This window comes from Loxodonta africana, chromosome 12 (assembly GCF_030014295.1).
Source record: "Loxodonta africana isolate mLoxAfr1 chromosome 12, mLoxAfr1.hap2, whole genome shotgun sequence".
Taxonomy (NCBI): domain Eukaryota; kingdom Metazoa; phylum Chordata; class Mammalia; order Proboscidea; family Elephantidae; genus Loxodonta; species Loxodonta africana.
In genome coordinates this window covers 10,394,150-10,417,531 of record NC_087353.1, presented here as the reverse complement: position 1 = coordinate 10,417,531, position 23,382 = coordinate 10,394,150, and the positions used below count along the sequence as shown (strand labels likewise).

General features: G+C 42.1%; 1 protein-coding gene across 2 annotated transcripts in view; it reads left to right on the top strand.

Annotated features, from left to right (window-relative positions):
• The first annotated feature begins 249 nt into the window (after positions 1 to 249).
• Positions 250 to 23,382, top strand: part of PXDN (peroxidasin) — a 144,182-nt gene continuing 121,049 nt past the window's right edge. For both annotated transcript variants that reach the window (XM_010591886.2, XM_003411793.3), the window contains exon 1: positions 250 to 557. In XM_010591886.2, the coding sequence (XP_010590188.2) occupies positions 349 to 557 (209 nt within the window). In that variant the 5' untranslated portion in view covers positions 250 to 348. The remainder of the gene's footprint in view (positions 558 to 23,382) is intronic.

Genomic DNA, 23,382 nt, shown 5'->3' with positions numbered 1-23,382 from the left:
GGGTGGAGGCCTTGGCCTCGCCGGCCCATCGGAGGCCACGGCGCCGCAGGGAACCCCGGGCAGAGCCGCCGGGGACTCGGAACAGCCCGCGCATCCCTCGCTCCGCCCCGCGGCCCTTCTGGGAGGCTCGGGGGAGGTGGGGAGGAGCCACGGCGCATGTGCACAGCTGGCCGCCCCCCCCCCGGCCCGCTCCCCCTGCCCACAGCTGGGAAATCCGCCCTGCTCCCAGCCGGCGCAGTCGGGGAGCCGGGCCGGCAGGACGCAGCGGGCGCTCTGGGTTCTGCGCGGGGAGCACGCCTCGGCCCCTCCGTCCGCCTGCAGTCTGTCCGTCCGCGCAGCCGGTGGGCCATGACCGCGCGCCGCGCGGGTCCCGCGCGATGGTGCCTGGCGCTCCTGCTCTGCGGCAGCTGGGGGGTGCTGGTGGGGGTCTCCCCGAAGCCGGGCGGCGGGGGCGGCGGCGGGTGCCCCAGCCGCTGCCTGTGTTTCCGCACCACCGTGCGGTGCATGCATCTGATGCTGGAGACCGTGCCCGCCGTGGCGCCGCAGACTTCCATCCTGTAAGTGCGCTCCCGGGCCCGGGAGGTCGGGACCCGCTGCCGCCTTTGTCTGGCCGCCCCGGCTGGGGCGCCGCGGGTGCGGAGCCGGACCTTCGCCGCAGCCCTGGCGCCGGCCGCCGGCTGCAGCCGCCGTTGTGGCCAACTCCAGATTCCACCGCTTAATTTGGAAGTGGTCGGGAGACGCCGGGGAGTCCCCGCTGGTGTCCCGGGCCTCCTCGGCTCGGCTCCCACTCCCCCTCCTGCTTTCCTCCTCCGCTCCCCCGCTCCTCTTCCTGCCTCCTCCCCGGCCTTCCTCGGCCTCGCGCTCACCTCCGGGCCCCCTCCTCTCCCCAGCCCTCCCCTCCCCTCCCTGCTTTTTGTAGCTCTCCCCAGCTCCCGGGAGCGCGGTCAGCCCGCCCTCCTGCCCTGCGCGGCTGACTCTCCCCTGGCCCTGTATTTACCTGCGGCCCCAGCCTGCAGACCCTTGCCCAGCCAGCTTCCGCACGTCCTCCCAGGTGCTTGTAGAGTAGAGGTCCGTCCCCGGAGGAGCGTCCTGCAGGATGCCGCGGTCTTCGCTCCTAGCTTGGCTTTCTCTTCATTCTTCCCCAAGCCGGTCTGTGAAGTTGCCCAGGAAGGGGCCCTGTCGCGGGTTACTAAGTTCTGCAGAGCAAAACCCGGTCTAGGAGGAAATCCGAGGTGCTTAGAGAAGCTTCTGGATCCTTCGATACATAACTTAATCTGCCCTTTGCAAGCTTTTTTTTTTTTTTAAATAACCTGGATTCTCTGTATTCATCGGACGTACTAAACTTTATTAATAATTCACTTTAAAGTTAATAAAATGTATTACAGGAGACACACTTCACGAATCTCACCGTAAACACGAAAAACTTTCTCCGACCTTCGTGCCAACCTAGGGCTCTCAGAAGGGAGGAAGGAATTCCCATCATTTTGTGGGGTGTGTGTTTTTCTTCGGTACGGAAATGCCGCCAGAGTTCGCTGCAGGACTTGATGTGTTCTGAGGAGACTTTGATTAGATGTTTTCAAAATCTGTAAAGGCAGGCGTTCGTTTTAGGTGCTGACTTGTAGCTCAGTGTCCTATAGCTGCCATTCGGAATGCCAAAAATAGTTTTCACTTTTCCTGGCTCAGCCGGAGAACTTTTGGCACCCCTGAAAAACCCTGCAAACGTTGTAAAATTTTTAGTGAACTGTTCAGAAAGTGGGTGGTTAGTGTTTCTTCCATTTAAAAGAAAGTACATTGACAGAACACCTTTCTTAGTGGTCATTGAGTTTTTTAGGCAACTCCCCGCAGGGTCCTTTGGTGGGTCACTTATTCTCAGTCTTTGAAATAGTTTCTCCCTAGAGAGAGAACTTTGCTTCCCAGAGAGTTTGAATGGCCAGCAAAGGGCTCATAGCCAAGAGGGCGACATAGTATATAAAGGAATGGATTTTTAAAATGGGACAGGGTGAGGTTTCTCTGGATATGGATACTTTTAATTCTTTAGTGAGTCAGTGGAAAAAACTTGGACAATGAAACCATTATTCATATCTGGCCAAAGTCTGATACTTGTAATATGCTCTGTCCCCAAATCTTAATTGCTTTTTAAAAAGAACAGTATTTTAAAATATGAGTGTTTATAGGACCAAAGTGGGTCCTCTGCCATGCTACGCATGGTAAGAAACCAAACCCGTTGTAGTAGAGTCGATTCTGGCTTATAGTGACCTGAGAGGGCAGAGTAGAACTGCCCCAGTAGGATTGCCACGGAGCACCTGGTGGATTCGAACTGCTGACCTTTTAGTTAGCAGCCGAGTTCTTAACCACTAGGGTCCTCCATAAAAACTTAAAGCATTTGTAAAAGTGGCCAAGCGTATGAGAGTGAAGTGACCTTGTCCCAGCATTTGGAAGAGGTGCAGCAAGCGTTTATTTGCATAAATTTATACCTTCTATTTTTATAGTTTTCAAAAATGTTTTGAAATTACTGTTTGATCTCATCAGTTCTGTGAGACAAGCAAAAAAGATGTTAAGCTGACCAAATCCATTATAGAACTAAGGAGAGTGTCAATGACATGAACACATACCCATTTTACAGATGTGGAAACAGGCTCAGAGAGAACAAGTACAGCTCCCTATTACTATTATTAGTGACATGGAAAAGAGTGTAGAACTAGTAGCTAGAAGTTCTGCTGTCTCCTGAATGTGGTAAGAAGGAAGTGAGCCATCACCAGAAGAGTTCCCTAGCTGTTTGGAATGGGGAGAATGACCGGATTCTCACTTATTTTCAGCCATTTCTGCATGACTGGGTAATTCCCGCATAGCCCTCTCTGCTGGCACGTTAATTAGGAGTCTTGGTTCAGCTAACGCTGGTAATAATCGTCCATCGATCCATTTTTAATCTTTTGAAAGCACGCTAATTTCTCTTGTCTGCTGTTGTAGTTTCTCCCATTCTCCTTATGTAGTTATTATTATCATTATTTTAGTTTTTGGCATTTTGGTGGAAATTGTGAACATAAAAGATAGGAAAATAAAGAAACTGGCTCTTCTAGAACCTGGCTGGGCCATCCAACCATCACATCACCCCTTTGCTTTCAAGACCTCCTCCCTGCCCCATAAAAAGAAGATTGAATCAGATGTTACTGGAAAATATTAGACCTTTTTTCCTTCCACATCGTTTCAGGAGTGTGTTCAAGCCAGGCCTAATATTGGATTGTTTTGATTTGTGGTTTGGGGCAGAAAATAATGGTATAAGACCACCTTGTGATTCAGGTTTGGTTTGACCCTTGAGGTTACCTCCAACTGAGAAGTAGAATGTGGTATTCTAGAATAAACACCAGCCAGACAACCTGTGATACTAGTGTCCTCAGGGCTCTGTGTGGTTTTGCTGGTATGTCGCTCTCCTGCCATTTAAGAGAACGCCTTTGTAACACTATCAAGATGTATCACTTCAGTTTTGCTCGGACGTTTCCATAGCGATGTTTAACTTTTGAATACCATACCATATTCAGTACAATGGAAGTTTGTTAGAATGATAATTAAAAACTTATACTGAAATTTATTTATGATATTTTTACCCTGCCCCCTTCCTTCCCTCCTCTCAATCCCAGCCTTTTTGGGAAGTAAAAATTTAAAGATTGTTTCTCAAAAGGGATTCTGTACTGATGTTGAGGCCACGGGCATGTCAGGGCCTTTGCCCTTCATATTTGTCCGTCATTTTCTGACTTCCTTTCTTTCCTCTATATCCTCCACTGTTGAGGTCATGGGAATCAGCTCTTCAAAACTAACAGCCATCCTAAGCTACTCTAAAACCATGAGAGTGACCCCGAACTGCAGCCAATGTGACAGGAAACCCTGGAGCTGGAGGAGAGTCTGAGACATGAAGTTTGGGGTGGGGCCAAGAGAGGTATCAGTGGACATGGCCCCAAAGCATGCCAGCTGCTGGGTCTGAAGGAGAGTGCTGGGCACGTGGGTTAGTCTGCGAGACGTTGGCTTACTCATTGATCAGCTATTTTCTGGTCAATTACTATGCGTTAGGAGCCCTGGTGGCACAGTGGTTAAGAGCTACAGCAGCCAACCAAGAGGTCCGCAGCTCGAATCCACAGCCACTCCTTTGGAAACCCTTTGGGGCATTTCTACTCTGTCCTATAGGGTTGCTGTGAGTAGGAATTGACTCAATGGCAAGAGGTTTTGCTACAGGATTAAGTGTTAGGGCTGTACTTCGTTCATAAAAGAAACCTGACTCCTTATGGAATACACAGTCTAGTGGGGACATTGGAGGAGTTAGGAGAAATTTCCAGTGGTGTGATGAGAGTGACCATACATACCAGGAAGTACTGGGCTTTGTGGGAATAGAGGCGGTGGCCAAGTTTCCAGGTACTGGACCACCTCTGGTGGTATGGGGCCAAGTGGCTGCCTACTTTCTGCAAGCAATAGAAGGTCACAGCGTTGCTGCCAACCTCCTGTGTAGCTTCAGGGGTTCCTCACCCTCCTGCAGGCCTCCCCTGGGAATCATGACACCCTGGTTGAGAAATGAGTCTTCTGGCCATTTAAGTGTTTTCGTTTGTCTTGTTAAGACTTGCCAAGTAAACTACAGCTGTTGCCCAAGATTTAGGTTTATAAGCTGTGTGGCTAACCCAGACTTGGCTGTAAGGAGAGTCTAATTTCTCCACCAACTTCCGTTATACAGTTAGTACCTTTTCACAGAAATGAGAACTCCCTAGAATTGGAGGGAGGTAAAACTTGTTCCCTGAGGGTTAGGAGAAGGGGCTGGAGTGGTGGGCAGTGGAGTAAAGCTGTCTGTTGGGAGTGCTTTCGAGCTGGACTTTTCTCTTTGAGCACTTGGCAGTATTCACTTTCTTTGCTTCGTTTTCCTGGAGCACTAGAACTGCCCTCACTCCTGGCCAAATGGCCTCCAGGGATACTCTCAGCTAGCCTCTTCTCCTTTGCTGGGAGATTTGCAGTAGTAGAAGTCAGAGGCAGTAAGACTGACTTAACGACTTACAGGAGCAGATTACCCGATGAACAAGGCATGCACGGGCTTACTTGTGCTTACATAACTAATCTGAACTAGGTGAAATTGTGCACTACAGATTAGTAAGTGAACACCGTTAAGTCAACGCGTACCTTGCTTACTGGTTAACCCTCCCCTGAGCGGTATCAGGTCTCATCTGGCCTCAGCTGATGAGTTTTAAGATACATAAAACCAATTACTTTTAAATTAGCTATTATGTTGAACTCAAGGTATTATCGCCACTCAAATACATATGGAAAGTACCATAAGGACATGTAAAAAAATATTTAGGTACTGATGATTTATTTTTCCAAAATGGTGGGTGGACTGCCAAATAGTTGCTCAACCTACTAGCTGTTGTGGAGGAATCACGTGTAGACGCCTGGAAGGTGGTTTATTATCAGTTTGATTAGGTGCTCACAGTGTGCTCTGTTCAGAAGAGAAGAAAATCTTAAGCCTTCAAGAATAAGCTTAGTTTAGGGGACACTGAGGTACTGTTACGGGTGATGGAAAAATCTAGAAATGGTTATTGGCAGTGACTGAACAACATGATAAACGTAATTGTTGGTGATGTGCTTAGGTGCCATTGAGTCAGTGTTGGACTTACCTCGACTGACGTGACAGCAGAACTGCCTCATAGTGTTCCCTAAACTGTAATCTTTATGGGAGCAGATCGCTAAGGTCTTTTTTCAGAGGAGTGGCCTGGTGGGTTCAAACTGCTGACCTTTTGGTTAGCAGCCAGGCACTTATCCTTTGTGCCACAGGGTTCCTAACCATAATTAATGCCACAGAATTGTTCATATGAAGAATGTTGAGATGGAAAATGTTTTGTTACATAAATATTTAGTACAATATTAAAAAGAAAAAAAGAATAAGCCCAGAGAGAGCCCATCCCTGGAGGGCCGTGACTTTTGGATTACTGGGAAGTCTAGTTTGTCATTTGGGGAGTATGTTATATGCTTAGTTACAACTACAACTTTAACATTTGAAAATTGAATGTTTGAAACTATGTGTTTGCAAAGAATCTTGCCTGTTAGAAATTCATACAACATTTTAGCTGTACTTCGGTTTTTCGAACAATGGCTCCCCTTTCTTAATGTTCTTAATATGTCAAGGAAATCGTCCTTATACCAGCTATTTTAGCCAGGATTATTTTGGTTGTACAAAAGAAAGTATATTAGTCCACGTGACTAAACTCCAAGAGGCAGCTTGACTTTAAGCTTGGGTTGATCTAGGGTCTGAATGCTGCCTTCGTGGCTTGGTTTTCTTCCCTTGGTGACTCGGCTCAGCTTCCTTCTCTGTTGACTTGATTTCCCTGCTCAGTGACCACTGGCTAAAACCTTTAGGTTTACCTTCTGACAGCCGTAAGTCCAGCAAGAAGAGAACAGATGACTCTTTTTTGGGTGCACAGCAGAAGTTTTGGGGCTAGTTTTAATGGACCTGATGGTGTGACATTCCCCTTCATGAGCAGATCACTGGGAGGGATGGAAGGCCTTGATCACCAGGCCTCGGGCTCATGGCTGCTTCTGGAGCGATGGATAGAGTCTGCTGTTCTGAACATGTGCCTAGAATGCAAACAGGCATTTTCTTACAAGACTAGAAAGGATGTTGGGCAGGCTAGATAAGAGCTATCTACCACACTGATTCAAGGCTGAAAATTAAAAATTGAAATTAAAAAGTTTAACGCAGAGGTAAAATTCCATTCTCCAGAGTTAATCTTTTCATTTATTTGAAAATCAGGTAAAAGGTGGAAGATAACATGCGTTATGTTTCATTCCCATTTGCTAATCATACGTTCTTATCTTTTTGATTGGAGAAAACCAGGCTTTTCTTTTTGCAGTTGACAATGAAGAGAAGTGAAATAAAAATGCAAGTGGATGAATGTACGCCAGGTGTGGCAGCAGAGCTCCAGAAAGGCAGAACTCTGGGCTGGAGACCTGAGTTCTAGTCTTCCTGTATGATCTTGGAGGTTGCTGGGCATCACTGACCTACAGTGTCTGTCGTGTCAGGTTACTTGTACGTCACAGTCTTTGGTTTTATTCGTTATTTTACTGGTGACAGTTTCATACCCTTTGGGATACAGAAGAAAATGAGATTTATTTAAAAGTACACTTCCCTGGTGAATTCAATTTAAGAGCAGTTAAAATTTTCTGTGTTTGATGCTTGGTCAATTAAAATGTAGTTATTTTGTCTGTTGGTGATATTTTCCTATTTAGGCTAATAGCTTTTTTTTTTTTTTTAATTGTGATAAAAGTACATATAACCAAACATTTGCCACTTTAACAATTTTTATATGTACAATTCAGTGACACTGATTATACGTTCATTGTGTTGTGATTAGACCAGCAGCTTTTTGAGATCAGGGATTGGATTACTGCGTGCTATCTGCACATAACCCGTTGCCGTTGAGTCGATTCTGACTCTTAGTAACCCTGTAGACCGTGACAGAACTGCCCCATAGGGTTCCCAAAGCTGTAATCTTTATTGGAGCAGACTGCCACATCTTTCTCCCCTGGAGTGGCTGGTGGGTTGGAACCCTTGACCTTTTTTGCTTAGCAGCTGGGCGCTTAACCACTACACCACCAGGGCCCCAGCATAGATACATTGATTGGAAAGTGAATGTTTTTGGGGTGTTTAAAATAATTTAAATAGCATCAAAATCCTTCTCCATAGAACACAATGATTTGTATTTTCTTCGTCTTGACGTATACTTTGAAAATAAGGACATACATTTCTTTCCTAGTCGTTTGGTTTCTCTTGAGATGCCACAAGTCCGTAAACAAAATAGGTAAAGCCTAAGGAACACCTCAGTGGAATGATTACTCCTGATGTAAGCTGAAGCTGGGAAGAAAATTAAGGGAAAATGCTTTGATTGTTTAATGAGTTACATCTTGTGGTCTCCATTTTCTGGCTTTGATACAAGGTTTGAGGGATCTGCCTGTATTAGTTTTTCAATGATCCTTGTTAACTAATCGACTCTGGAAATGGTTGCTGTCTCCCCTACTTGTAAGCACTGTGAAGGCTGGGGAAATGGGAGACACTGACCCTAAAATAACCTAGCATAACAATCCTGGGTCACGAATAATTGATCCGTTGCCCCAGAGCACTCTTTGTTCATCTCGTAGGATTTACTTCACACTTTTTTTTTAAATGGTGGTTTGCTCCAGAAATGCTTGCCCACTGTGTAATCAGCTAACTGAAGGTAGGGATCATACCTTATTTGTGTCTAGCTCCTCAGCCCATCTGAGGAGCTCAGAGAGTAAGGGGCTAGTGTTTATACTTACTACACACTGTCTGATTAGTCATTTATTAAGCATCTACCCTGTCTGGAATAGTCGGCCATATACGGAGCACTGAAGAGCTCAAAAGGCTTCCAAGGGGCTTGCTTGCGAGATCATCTAGTCGTTTGCTCTATGTGAAGGTCTGAAGCAGAAGCCTAACTGATGACTTACTTCCCTTATTTGACATTTTGTCCTGATGAGTTTTCCCTTTAAAAAATCCAGCTTTATTGAGACATAAGTGGCATTTCAAAAGGTGGACATGTTTGAAGTGTGTGCTTTGATGAGCTCTGGCGTATGTCTTTTTCCGTGAAATCGTCACCATGGCCAGGACAGCAAACATCATATCCATTGCCCCCAAAGTTTTCTTGCTCCCCTTGGTAATCCTTCCCTTACACCATTCTGCCCTGATTTAGGATTTTTGCGTCTACATTCACAAGGGAAGATTTTAGTCTTTAGTTTTCCTTTCATGGAATATTTTATCTGCTTTTGGCACATCAGGGTAAATGTTGCCTCATAGAATGAGTTGAGAAACATTCCCTTCTTTACAGTTTTTTTGAAGTATGCATGTAGAATTGGTTTTATTTCTTCCTTAAATGTTTGGTAGATTTTATCAGTATATCGATTTGGGTGTGGAGTTGTCTTTATGGGAAAGTTTTTAACTGCAATTTAAATTTCTTTAATAGATATAGGACTATTCAGGATAGTTATTTCTTCTCGAGTGAGCTTTGGTAGATTATGCCTGTCAAGGAACTTGGCCATTTCATATAAAATTTCAAACCTGTTGTGATAAAGTTGTTCATAGTATTTTTTAAAATTATCTTTTTAATATCTGAGGAATCTGTGGATAGCACTTGTTTTGTTACTGATAATTGAAGTTTGTCTTCCCTATTTGTTTCTGATCATTTTGGCTAGAAGTTTATCAGTTTTGTTGGTCCTTGCAAAGAACAGGCTGCTGGTTTCATTGATTTTTCTCTATTTCATTGATTTCTGCTTTGTTATTTCTTCTATTTACTTTGTTTAATTAGCTGTTTTTCTAATTTATTAAGGTGGAAGTTGAAGTCATTGGAGACATTTTTTCTTTTTTAAAATAGGTGTTTAGGGCTATCCATTTCTCTCCATGTACAGTTTTAGAGGCATCAGTACATTTTGGTATGCATGTTTTCACTTTTATTCTGTTCAGGATACTTTCTGATTTTCAAAATCCTTTCAGCCCCATTGTTGACTCAGAGTTGTTTAGAAGTGTGTTACTGATTTAGGAATCTTTGTTATTGATTTCTCTAATTTAATTCCATTATGATCAGAGGATACGTGTTGTATGACTTGGATCTGTTTAACTTTATTGAGACTTGCTTTATGGCACTGAATATGGTCTGTCTTGGAAAATGTTCTGTGTGCTGGAAAAGAATGCATTCTGCTGTTATTGGATGGAATCTTCTATAAATATCAGTTAGGTCAAGTTCATCGATAGTGTTCAAATTTCTATATCTTTGTTGGTTCTCTGCTCACTTAGTTTGTCAATTATAATTGTAGGTTGATCTGTTTCTCATTGAGTTTCTATCAATTTTTATTTTATGTGTATTGATGTTTTGTTATTAGATGCACAAACATTTAGGATTGTTATGAGCTCCTGGTTAATAGACCTGTGTATTATTATAAAATATCTTTTTTTATTCTTGGTAATATCCTTAGCTCAGAAATCTCTTTGTCTAATATAAATATTGCCATTCCCACTTTGTTTTGATTAGAGTTAGCATCATATTTTTTTACCCATTATTTTTAACTTTTTTGTGTTTTGTATACTACATGTATTTCCTGTAGGTAGCAATTAGTTTTGGGTCTTACTTTTTTATCTACTGCGACAACCTCTGCCTTTTAATTGGGGTATTTAGACCATTTAAATTTAATGTGATAATTAGTATGTTTAGGTTTAAATCCATCATCTTGCTAATTTTTTTTTCTATTTGTCTCATTTGTTTTTGTTTCTTTTCCCTACTTTTCTGCCTTCTTTTGATCAAATGCGTGTTTTAAATGCTTACATTTGATCCCCTTTGTTGACTACTAGCTGTAACGCTTTTGTTGTTATTTTCATGGTTGCTTTAGGATTTATGGTATACATCTCTGTCTTATCACACTCTAGCTTCAAATTTAGTATAATAACCTTAAAATAGTATTAGAGCCTTACAGTTAAGTTACTTGAACACAATTTGGTCATTTCAGATCTTGCTTTTAAGCTTCGTCAGTGTGCTCTACTCAGTGGCCCACGAGTCTTAAATGTTTTCCAGTCTGGCTGGTGGGAGCATTTTCTTTTCCCCAACACTTTATATTTTTGTCATACACTTTAACTTATAAATCCCACACTACATTTTTCATTTTGTTTATACAATTATGTATTTTTTATTGTGGTAAAAGTGTATATAACAAAACATGTACCAATTCAACAACTTTTACATGTAAATTCAGTGACTTGATTACATTCATCTTATTTTGTACCCATTACCACTATCCTTTTTCAAATTATCCTGCCACCACTAACAGAAACTTTGTGCCCCCTAAGCAATGATTTCCACTTTTGTCTTCTCTCTCATCCCTGGTAGCCCTTACTAAGTTTTTGATCTCTATACATTTACCTGTTGCATGTAAGTGGGATCATATAATATTTTTCCTTTTGTGGCTGACTTATTTCACTCTGTATAGTGTTTTCAGGGTTCGGTGATTTTGTAGCATGCATCAGGATTTATTTCTCTTTATGGCCGAGTAAATTCCGTTGTATGTACATGCCACGTTTTGTCAGTTGAAGGACGTTTGGGTTGTTCCCACTTGTGACTACTGTCAATAGTGCTGCAGTTAACATTGGTATATGTTTTGTTCCTGCTGTCACTTCTTTTGGGCAGACACCTAGAATCGTTATTGCTGGGTCTTATGTTAGTTCTATGTTTAACTTTTTGAGGAACTGCCAAGTTGTTTTTCACAGCAGTTGTACCATTTTGCATTCCCTCCAGCGATGGATGATGTCTCCAGTTTCTCCACATCCTTGCCAACACCTGTTATTTTACATTTTTTTGATGATAGTCATTCTAAACCCCCCAAAGCCCATTGCCATCGAGTCAATTCCAACTCATCGTGACCCTATAGGACAGAGTAGAACTGCCCCATATGGTTTCTAAGGAGTGGCTGGTAGATTTGAACTGCTGACCTCTTGATGAGCAGCTGAACTCTTAACCACTGTGCCACCAGGGGTCCTATAGTCATTCTAGAAAAACTTAATAGTCATTCTAAAAAAAAAAAAAAATAGTCATTCTAGTGGGGGTTAATTATTGTTTTAAGAGATTTAAACAATAAAAATCTCTCCATTGTTTCTGGTGCTTTTCATTCCTTTGTGTATATCCATATTTCTATCCTTTTGCTTGAAGGACTTTCTTTTGCATTTCTTGTAGTGAAGATCTGTTGGTGATGGATTCTTTTCAACTTAGTCTAAAAAATTCTTTATTTTGCCTTTATGTTTGAATTATATTTTTGCTGTGTATAGAATTCTAGGTTGGCAGTTTTTTCTTTTACATTTTAAAAATGTTGCTCCATTCACCCTCTTCTCACTTACATTGTTTCCCACGAGAAATCTACTGTCATCTTTATCTTTGGTCCTCTGTATGTATCATGTTTTTTGTTTCTTAGTGCTTTTAAATTTCTGATATCATAAGTTTTGAGCAATTTGATTATGATATGCATTGAGGTAGTTTTCTCCCCTTTTTTTGTGGTTGGGTTTTTTTAAGCTTGGATCTGTGGGTTTACAGTTTTCAACAAATTTGGAAAATTTTTGGATGGTAGTTTACCAATTTTTTTTTGTCCCCACCTTTGTCTCCTCTCCTTTGATTATTCCAGTTACCCATATAGTGGTTCACTTAAATATCCCACAGCTCCCTGCCTCTGTTCAATTTTGTTTTTAATTGTGGACCTTTTTTTTTTTTTTCTGTATGTTTCATTTTTAGTCGTATCTATTGCTATGTTTTCAAAGCCATCAGTCTTTTCTTCTTCAATGTGTAATCTGCTGTTAATACTATCCAGTGTATTTTTCATTTCAGACATTTTCATCTCGAAAATCTGGGTCTTCTTTAAAAAAAAATTTCCATGTCTTAACATTTTCAACTTCTACAATATAGTTTAATAATTCTTTTAATATCCATATCTCCTAATTCTAACTTCTTTGTCAGTGCTGAGCCAGTTTTGATTGATTGGTTTAACCTCCTCATTATAGATTATAGTTTCCTGTTTCTTTTCATGCGTGTTACTTTTTATTAGATTCCAGATATTGTGCCTTTTGTCTTGTTGTGTGCAGGATTATTATTGTATTCCTATAATTATTCTTGAGCTTTATCCTAGAGGGTAGTTAAGTTACTTGGAACCAGTTTGATTGTTTCAGATCTTGCTTTTAAGCTTTGTCAGGCAGGACTGGAGTAGTGCTCAGTCTAGGGATAATTATACTATTGAACTCTACTCAACGACCTGTAAATCTTGAGGTTTTCTAGTCTGGTTGGTGGGAACAGGTACTGTTCCTGGCCTTGTATGAGTGCTGGGCACTGTGACATTTAATCCTTTCGGGTGGTTTTTCCCCAGGCTTAGGTACACATGTGCTGATCAGTGCTTGGCTGAATACTTGAGGGGGCCACTGTTGATCTGAGGAGTTTTCTGTCTTTTTCCCCTGGAGTATATAAATATCTTACCTCTGGCACTCTGTCCTCTGCATTTTAGCTGTCTTGGCCTCCCCAGATTCACAGCATCATTTTCTCAATGCAGAGTCTTCCAGGCTCTGCTTAGGTTTTCCCTGGAATCTCTCTTATGCAGTAAGTAAGCTGGGCCGTTTGTAGGGCTTGTCTTGTTCATTTTCTTTCTCTCAGGGATCACTGCCTGCCATTGACTGATGTACAGTGTCATAAGAACAGTTGTTTCATATGTTTTGTCAGTTTTTTTAGTTGTTTCAGGCAGGAGGGTAAGTCCAGTCTCCATTATGCCATCTTGGTCAAAAGTAGAAGTCCTCAACTTTTTTTCTTTCTTTTTAACTCTATTTTTAATCTTCCTTAAACTCCTCTGCAACAAGTTTTGGTAAAGATAAATACAAATCAGAATAAAGTAATGACTGAATTCCCATTGCAAAGTCCAGATTAACAACAACAACAAAAAAAATTAATCAACCCTGGTGTTTTTCCTTTGTCTTTGTAATACCGTTGTATTAAAAAACAAAAACAAAAACAAAAACCCAGTGCCATCGAATCAATTAGTCAGGGTAATTTAATGCAAGCTGCTATAATAAACAGTCACAAAACCTCAGTGGATTAAAACAGTGTGAGTTTCTCACTCACACAAATTCAATGGGGATGTTCTTGGTTGAGCAGCTGTCCTTGGAGGTTCTGCTCTAAGCCAGAGGTTGGCACACTATGGCATGTGGGCTAGCTGCCTGTTTTTGCAAATAGTTTTGTTAGAATACAGCCATGCTGCTTTGTTTGCCTATTGTCTATGATTGCCATTTAGCTACAAAAGCAGAGTTGAATAATTGTGACAAGCTAAAATATTTACTACATGGTTATTTAAGAAAATGTTAGCCAGCCCTGCTTTAAACAATGATTTGGGATCCAGGCTCTTTCTGTCTCATAGCTCTGTCATCCTCAGTGCCTGGCCCTCCACGCTGGCAAAGAAGGGGAAAGAAGGAGGGTGAACACAGAAAAGGCACACTTGCTCTTCACTGCCTGGGCTGAGAAGTAGTGCCATCACTTCTGCTCATACTGCCTTGGTAAGAACTAGCAACATTTCCCCATCTAGATGTGAGTTGTTAGCTGCCTTCGAGTCAGTTCTGACTCCTGGTGTTGCCGTGTGCAGTATAACGAGACACTGCCTGGTCCTGCACCATCCTCATGATCTTTGATATGCTTGGGCCTGTTGTTGCAGCCATTGCTTCATTCCATCTCATTGAGGGACTTCCTCTTTTTCCCGTGACCTTCTGCGTCACCAAGCATGATGTCCTTCTTGAGGGACTGGTCCCTCCTGATAACATGTCCAAAGTACATGAGATGAAGTCTCAGCATCCTTGCTTCTATGGAGCATTCTGGCTGTACTTCCTCTAAGACAGATTTGTTTGTTCTTCTGGCAGTTCGCGGTGTAGTCAGTATTCTGCCAATGTTCTTCACCAACACCAAAATTCAAAAGTGTCAATTCTTCGGTCTTCTGAAGATGCAAGGGTTCTGGGGAATGTAACTCGGCTGAGCGTACTGAGGAAGTGGTTTTGGGCATCTCATCAGTCTCTGCCACCGTCGTGCTGAGCTTTAATAGAGCGTAGTTATTGTGCTCGCTCTTAAACTCTCTCTCCCTAATTGATTTTCAGCTACCATGTTGTCCTTGACCTACATGGGACATTTTCGTTTCTGCGCCTTTGTTGTCCTTTTTTGTGCTGTCAGTGACAGGGTGCTACAATGTAGATGGATGGAATAGCTCTAAGCTTCTGCTGCTTTTCTAACATAGAAGTCTCCTAGATGCTGAAATTCTCATTGTTTCTATGTTCTTTGAATTATGCTGGTAATTTTATCCCCCCCTGCTTCCAACTCAGTCCATAACGAAGGACAGTAGCAAATATTTACACAGATAAATAGAGTTTTAAAATGCTGTCCCTATTCCGGTGAAAAGAAAATTTTGTTATTTATTATTTGGGGATGAAAGGCAAATGTATTTGTCCTTAATATGTAGTTGTCAAATGCGATTGTCTGTGGTAAGGGTACCGTGGTTTCAGTAGTTGTACTCCATAGATCGCAGCCAGATTTCTTTCAAGCCAGTTGCTTAACTAAAGACTTTTCTCCAAGTGGCCAGGAAGATTTAAGTTTTACGTAACGTCTGGGCTGGGTAATTACAGAAATAATTGGTGAAGTGGTGAAGGGCTAGAAGGAGAAAATCAAGGAGGAATCTTTAATCTTCCAGTTGGATCGCCAGCTTCTGAGAATCAGGAATCACCTGTATTTCTGAACAGTTTGTGCTCAGGATGGCAATTGTGCATGTTCGGATGCCTTTAGGCCAGGTATGAGGTATGCCCTTTGGCGTGTGTGCTCGTGCCTGGCTGTTCTCAGGAAGATTCCCAGTTCTTCCTGTTTACTTCCCATAATTCTAAAATTGGGTAGAAATTTGTAAGATCCTTGGAAATTTGCCCCACTGCCTTCTGTCTTAGGACTTCTTAACCGTTAATCACTGTTGACCTTCTGTAGACCATGGAGTTGGGTTAAATGAACAGACACGCCACATTAGCCATTCCTGCGTGAAGGAGGGGTGAGCAGCTTTTTGGAAATAACACTGTGTCTAAGGAGATGATGCAACCTGCACTTTTACCGCAGAATTGCACCATCCTGGTTATTTTTCCTTTACAACATATTAAAAAATGGTTTCATGCAAGTTGTCCATGTTCGTAGTAGAAAAATTTGGAAAATACGAAGAAACAACACAAAAACCACAAAAATCACTCCAGTCCTATCCTCAGAGAGAACTGTTAACATAATTTTCTCTTAGAAACACACACACAAACATGCTCATATGTATGTGTCAAACACAAACCAAACCCAGTGGCATCGAGTCGATTCTGATTCATAGCGACCCTATAGGACAGAGTAGAACTGCCCCATAGAGTTTCCAAGGAGCGCCTGGCGATTCGAACTGCTTACCCTTTAGTTAGCGGCTGTAGCACTTAACCACTACGCCACCAGGGTTTCCGTATGTATGTATATGCATGTGTAAATGTTCTCCCGCATGTATGTGCCTATGTGTTTCCAGAAATTGAGTCCCAGTACATGTCCTGCTCTCAGATGTACTTTTACTAATGTGTCTGAGTGTGTGTCTTTGCCAATAATTACAGGTGTGCCTTGCCATTGTTAATAGCCACATAGCACTTGTTGGCTTGGAATTATCAGATTTATTTAACCAAACCTTCATCTATGGGGTAGTTCTACTCTGTCCTATAGGGTCGTGACTCGATGGCACTGGGTTTTGTTTTTTTTTTCATCGTGTGCCAGTTCTTTGTTTCTACTTTCCTGCTACTGTGAATAATACTTTCAGAATACCATTGTACATATTTTTGTGTATTTGTCCTGATTAAATTTACGGTACATTTCTATAATCTACAAAATTTTGATCCGTACCAAGAATTGTGATTGGCATATTTGGGCTCTTTCCTTGTTATCCCCCTTCCTTGACACCATTGTCCATGTTTCCTGAGAATGAGTGTCCTTGTTTATTTGAGCATTGATCACTTATAAACTACCAAGCTAATACAAGTCAGATAGAGGAAGTCTATAAGAACCATGTGCTTTGGGGAGCTTCGTAGGGAGGACGTTTTCTCTTATACCTGAATTTAAGAAATACGGTATCTGTATGTATCTACGTTTACTTGTTCAACAACTACATTTTGTTCATTATCATTTGTTTTCTCTCTGACTGTTTTGATAGTCAGTGTATCCTGAGAACTAAACCAGCCTTAGGGCTTGTGCCTACCACTGAACTTGGAAGACAGCTCTGTCCATTTTCTCCATCCTGGTAATCCTTGATTTGTGGCCTGCCTGGTCCATGTTTGTTCCCTGCTGAATCGTTACCTGTTTCACCTAGACTGACGGTCACATCTTAGCCTGGAGATCCAGTGCTGGGTAGGAGCTCGAAAGATCTTCTAGGTCAGCTCCCTGTGTTCCACTAGATGAGGCCTGTGTTCTAAGTAAGACACTGAGCACTGAAGGGTTAAATGATTTTGTCTAGCAGAAGGTGCTCTGACACCAGCCTAGCTCCCTAATGTAGAACCTTCCTTGGAATTGGTGCCTCAAGGCTTATATCAGTTGGTAAGAACAGGACTTAAGACTGTTTTCTATGCAGAATAACGAAAACCCAATCCAAACCCGTTGCCATCAAGTCCAGTTCTGACTCATAGCAACCCTATAGGACAGAGAAGAACTGCCTCCTAGGGTTTCCAAGGCTGTAAATCTTAATGGACGCGGACTGCCGCATCTTTTTTCCCCTGGTGGGTTTGAACCACCGACCTTTTGGTTCGCAGTCAAGCGCTTTAACCACTGTGCCACCAGGGCTCCTAATGCAGAATAATAGGACAGTTAAAATTCTTAACGGTCTCGACTTAATCTTCCTCAGGGGACAAAATATTTTGCCTTTGACGTATTAACTTCAAAGCCTTTGAATCTAATTATTCTTTTTTAAAGAGTCTTAAAATACCTAGTGTGTGGAGGTGCTGGGAATATGAAGTGACTAGGCGACTATCTGATTTTGATGTACTGTGGTCTGGTGGGCAGGAGATGACGGACTCCATTAAACATTGTAGTAGAATAGGACGGGCCCCACTATGAATGGTAGTGTGCATATCTTGAGGGAGCCTTGAGAGATACGTCAAGAGTTAGATGTATGGAGATCTGCCCTCAAAAGATAATTCTGTCTAATTGAGGGCTAAGAAAAAACACTTCAGAGTAGCAATAGCCTGTAGCAGGGCAGACGGCATGCTCAGTGTGGTGTTAGAATCCTGGCTCAGTTGCTTACCAGTTGTGCAGCTTTGGGTAAGTTATTTAATTCCCTGAAGCCTTAACTTCCCCATCTGTGGAAATATTTTGAGGATTTCAACTCATGGCAACCCTGTGTGTTTCCGAGCAGAACTGGCTCCATACAGTTTTCATGGCTGTGCCCTTTCAGAAGCATATCGCCAGGCCTTTCCTCCAAGGCACCTCTGGGTGGGTTCCAACTGCCAAACTTTGGGTTAACAGTTGAGTGTTTAACTTTTAGTGCCGCCCGGGGCCTCCGTTATGAGGAGTATACATGTAAATCTCTTAACTCAGTTCCTGACAAAGTAGGTGGTTTTTAAATGAAAACTGTTGTCGTGTTTGTGATCATAATCTTGATTGCATTGAAGCATGCATATTTGAACATAATTGCCCAAAGAAAAGTAGAGGCAGTGCCAGAGGAGATCAGGGGAGGGAGAACTCACACTTATTTCACTCAGGAAAGACTGGAACAGTCGGGAGTATTTGGGATGGACTGTGTTGTATGGTGGCATTTCTCCAGGCAAAGAACAGGCTGTGAGCTCAGAGAGCTTGATTTTGACTTTATTGCCTTATTGTATGTGCTGACCTTAATCAAAGCAGATATTTGTGATGCAAACAGGAAATGATTTATACACATAGGTGTTCAACTTATTTTAAATAGGCAGTTTTCTCTAACAGGCCAAATCAAATGTTTAAGGAACTCCTAAATTTCCTTCCCCCACATGTCTGTCAATTTGTCGTACAGTGGGGGCTTGTGTGTTGCTATGATGCTGGAAGCTATGCCACTGGTATTCAGATACCAGCAGGGTCACCCATGGCAGACAGGTTTCAGCTGAGCTTACAGACTAGGAAGAAGGACCCGGCAGTCTACTTCTGCAAAGAATTAGCCAGGGAAAACCTTATGTACAGCAGCAGAACGTTGATATAGTGCCAGAAGATGAGCCCCCCAGGTTCGAAGGTACTCAAAAGATGACTGGGGAACAGCTACCTCCTCAAACTGGAGTTGATCTTAATGACATGGATGGAGTAAAGTTTTCAGCACCTTCATTTGCTGATGTGGCACAACTCAAAATGAGAAAAAACAGCTGCAAACATCCATTAATAATTGGAACCTGGAATGTATAAAGTATGAATTTAGGAAAATTGGAAATCATCAAAAATGAAATGGAACGCATAAACATAGGCCTTACTGAGCTGAAATGGACTGGTATTGGCCATTTTGAATGGGGCAATCATATGGTCTACTATGCTAGAAATGACAGCTTGAAGAGGAAGGACATTGCATTCATTGTTAAAAAGAACATTTCAAGCTCTATCCTGAAGTACAGTGCTGTCAGTGGTAGGATAATATCCATGCATCTACAAGGAAGATGAGTTAATATGACTATTATTCAAATTTATGCACCAACCACTAAGGCCAAAGATGAAATTGAAGATTTTTACCAACTTCTGCAGTCTGACATTGATCGAGTATATAATCAGGATGCACTGATAATTACTGGTGATTGGAATGCAGGAGCTGGAAATGAAGAAGGATCTGTAGTTGAAAAATATGGCCTTGGTGATAGAAACAATGCTGGAGATTGCATGATAGAATTTTGCAAGACAAACGACTACTTCATTGCAAATACCTTTTTTCACCAACACAAACGGTCACTATACACGTGGAAACCCTGGTGGTGTGGCGGTTAAGAGCTACGGCTGTTAACCAGAAGATCGGCAATTTGAATACGCCAGGTGCTCCTTGGAAACTCTGTGGGGCAGTTCTACTGTCCTGCAGGGTCGCTATGAGTCAGAATTAACTTCACGGCAACAGCTGAGATTTTTTTTTTGTTGTTTATACACATGGACCTCACCAGATGGAATGCACAGGAATCAGATCGACTGCATCTGTGGAAATAGACTACAGAAAAGCTCAATATCAACAGTCAGAACAAGGCCGGGGTTGACTGTGAAACAGACCATCAATTGCTAATATTCAAGTTCAAGATGAAACTGAAGAAAATTAGAACAAGTCCATGAGAGCCAAAGTACAACCTTGAGTATATCCTACCTGAATTTAGAGACCATCTCAAGAATAGACTTGACATATTGAACACTAATGACTGAAAACCAGATGAGTTATGGAAGGACATCGAGGATAATGTACGTGAAGAAAGCAAGAGGTCATTAAAAAGACAGGAAAGAAAGAAAAGACCAAAATGGATATCAGGAGAGACTCTGAAACTTGCTTTTAAACATTGAGCAGCTAAAGCAAAAGGAAGAAGCGATGAAGTAAAATAACTGAAGATTTCAAAGGGCAACTTGAGAAGACAAAGTATTGTAATGACATGTGCAGAGAGCTGAGATAGAACACCAAAAGGGAAGAACAGGCTCAGCATTTCTCAAGCTGAAAGAACTGAGGAAAAAATTCAAGCCTCAAGTTGCAACAGTGAAGGATTCTATGGGAAAAATATTAAACCATGCAGGAAGCATCAAAAGAAGATGGAAGGAATACAGAGTCATTATATAAAAAAGAATTGGTAGACGTATAACCTTTTCCAGAGGTAGCATATGATCAGGATCCAATGATACTCAAGGAAGAATTCCAAGCTGTGCTGAAGGCATTGGCGGAAAAAAAAAAAAAAAAAGAAAAGGCTCCAGGAATTGACAGAATATCAATTGAGATCTTTCAAAAAAGGGATTCAGCACTGGAAGTGTCCACTTGGTCTGTGCCAAGAAATTTGGAAGACAGCTACCTGCCTGGCCAACAGACTGGAAGAGACCCATATTTATGCCAGTTCCCAAGAAAGGTGATCCAACTGAATGTGGAAATTATCGAACAATATCATATGTAAGCAGAATTTTGCTGAAATCATTCAAAAGTGGCTGTAGCAGTGTATTGACAGGGAACTCCCAGAAATTCATTCTGGATTCAGAAGAGAATGTGGAACCAGGGATATCATTGCTGATGTCAGATGGATCCTGGCTGAAAGCAGAGAATACCAGAAGGATGTTTACCAGTGTTTTATTGGCTATACAAAGGCATTCGACTGTGTGGATCATAAGAAATTTTGAATAACATTGCAAAGAATGGGAATTCCATAACACTTAATTGTGCTCATGAGGAACCTGTACATAGATCAAGAGGCAGTCATTCAAACAGAACAAAGTGATCCTGCGTGGTTTGAAGTCAGGAAAGGTGTGCGTCAGGGTTGTATCCTTTCACCATTACCTATTTAATCTGTATGCTGAGCAAATAATCGGAGAAGCTGGACTATACAAAGAAGAATGGGGCATCAGGATTGGTGGAAGACTCATTAACAACCTGCGTTATGCAGATGACACAACCTTGCTTGCTGAAAGAGGACTTGAAGCACTTACTGATGAAGTTCAAAGACCAAAGCCTTCAGTATGTATTACACCTCAACTTAAAGAAAACAAAAATTCTCACAACTGGGCCAGTAAGCAGCTTCATGATAAATGGAGAAAAGGATTTCATTTTACTTGGATCCACAGTGAACACCGATGGAATCAGCAGTCAAGAAATCAAAAGATGCATTGCATTGGGCAAATCTGGTGCAAAGGATCTCTTTAAAGTGTTGAAAAGCAAAGTTATCACCTCAAAGACTAAGGTGTGCCTGTCCCAAGCCATGGTGTTTTCAGTCCCCTCATATGCAAGCAAAAGGTGGACAGTGAATAAAGACTGAAGAAGAATTGACGCCTTTGAATTGTGGTGTTGGTGAAGAATATTAAATATACCATGGACTGCCAAAAAAAAGAACGAACAAATCTGTCTTGGAAGAAGTACAACCAGAATGCTTCTTAGAAGCAAGGATGGTGAGCCCACGCCTTACGTACTTTGGACGTGTTGTCAGGAGGGATCAGTCCCTGGAGAAGGACATCATGCTTCGTAGAGGGTCAGTGGAAAAGAGGAAGACCCTCAAAGAGTTGGATTGATATAGTGGCTGCAACGGTGGGCTCAAGCATAACAACGATTTTGAGCATGGCGCAGGACTGGACAGTGTTTCGTTTTGTGGTACACAGGGTTGCTATAAGTTGGAACTGACTTGACTGCACCTAACAACAACAATTATTCCTTGGGACAACGGAATTTTTACAGGCCTGGAGCTCAGGAAATGCTCTATAATGTCAGTTTCCAGCCCTTTTCAGAGCCCCTTCCCCAACTCCCTTACTTTATTTATTTTTAAAAATGGTTCTCCTAAAATACAGTACCCTCATAGATCTAGTGCAAATTATTTTCTAAGAATTGAGGACAATAAAAATGGAAATTCAGAGCTACTCAATAAATGTAAGACAGACTTTGGCAGAGATGGCAAGATTTTGCCGTAACAGTGATTGGCGCTCTAAGATGGACAGTTTCCCTTCCTGTGGGAAAAGTCAAAGGCTATTCCAGCTCCGAGACAGGAAGGTTTCTTTACTCAGAAGTGTTGTAGGAAAGAAGCGACTTTGTAGAGAAAATGTACGTAGTGTGTGTTTCAACAAAGGGAGACAAAGGCTGCAGTTCGCCTGATTTCTGGTTATTAAATTTATGCTCCTCCTTCCTAGTTGCAGCCAAGCTTTGTTTGGGGAAGGAGAACCTAGGTTAGGCTTGTTGCTTCCTGGCTTTGAAGCAAATATTTCTAAAAATGTATAACCAGCAGAGCAGCACTTTTAACTTTTATAAATAGCAATTTAAGTGGTTACAGTTAGTCATCATTGTTACTTACTCAGAATTGTGGGATGTGTGTATTGGCATAGCAGCAGGTAGCTAAATACTAATCTTGAGCGTTTGTTTTCTTGTGTGTGTTTTTGCATTGTGTAATTTTCTTGGATCACTGCCTATATCCATCCATCCATCCACCCATCCACCCATCCACCCAGCCGCCCAGCTACCCACCCACTCGTCCTATTGGAATGCGTATTAGTATCAGGCAGTAGTATGAAGCATACACAAACGCTGTTCTCTGAGTACTCAAAGTGGGCCAGAAGGGGAGTTAAACTGTTAAACCCCAAATGAAAAACCAGTTGCCATAGAATTGATCGTGACTCATGGTGACCCCACGTATATCAGAGCAGAGCTGTACTCCATAGGGTTTTCAGTGCTGATTTTTCAAAGGTAGGTTGCCAGGCCTTTCTTCTGAGGTGCCTCTTGGTTAGCAGCCAAGTGTGTTAACCATTTGTGCCAGTCAGGGACCCAGTTGTGTAGTAAGTGCCTCAATAGCTAGTGCTTCTGTCCTGCTGCAGCCCAGCCCTGCTCCTTCCACCCTCCCTCATGGTTTAAGTATGGGGTAGGAAGCAGAGCAAGAGGGTTATAGAAAAAGAGCTGCAGAAGAGCCCTGCCTATACACCAAGCCTCTTTTCTCCTAAGCTGGTAATGTACTAGCTTTAAAATCGATTTTCCTCACTATTTATTTTTGTCTTAGAGTAGCCCCCTTTGCCTTGAAGTTCCCAGTTCTTGTCTAGCAGCCTTTCTCAGCCTGTTCCAGAGAGAATAAAGCCCAACAGGAAATGATTTGAGTGATTATTTTTTCAG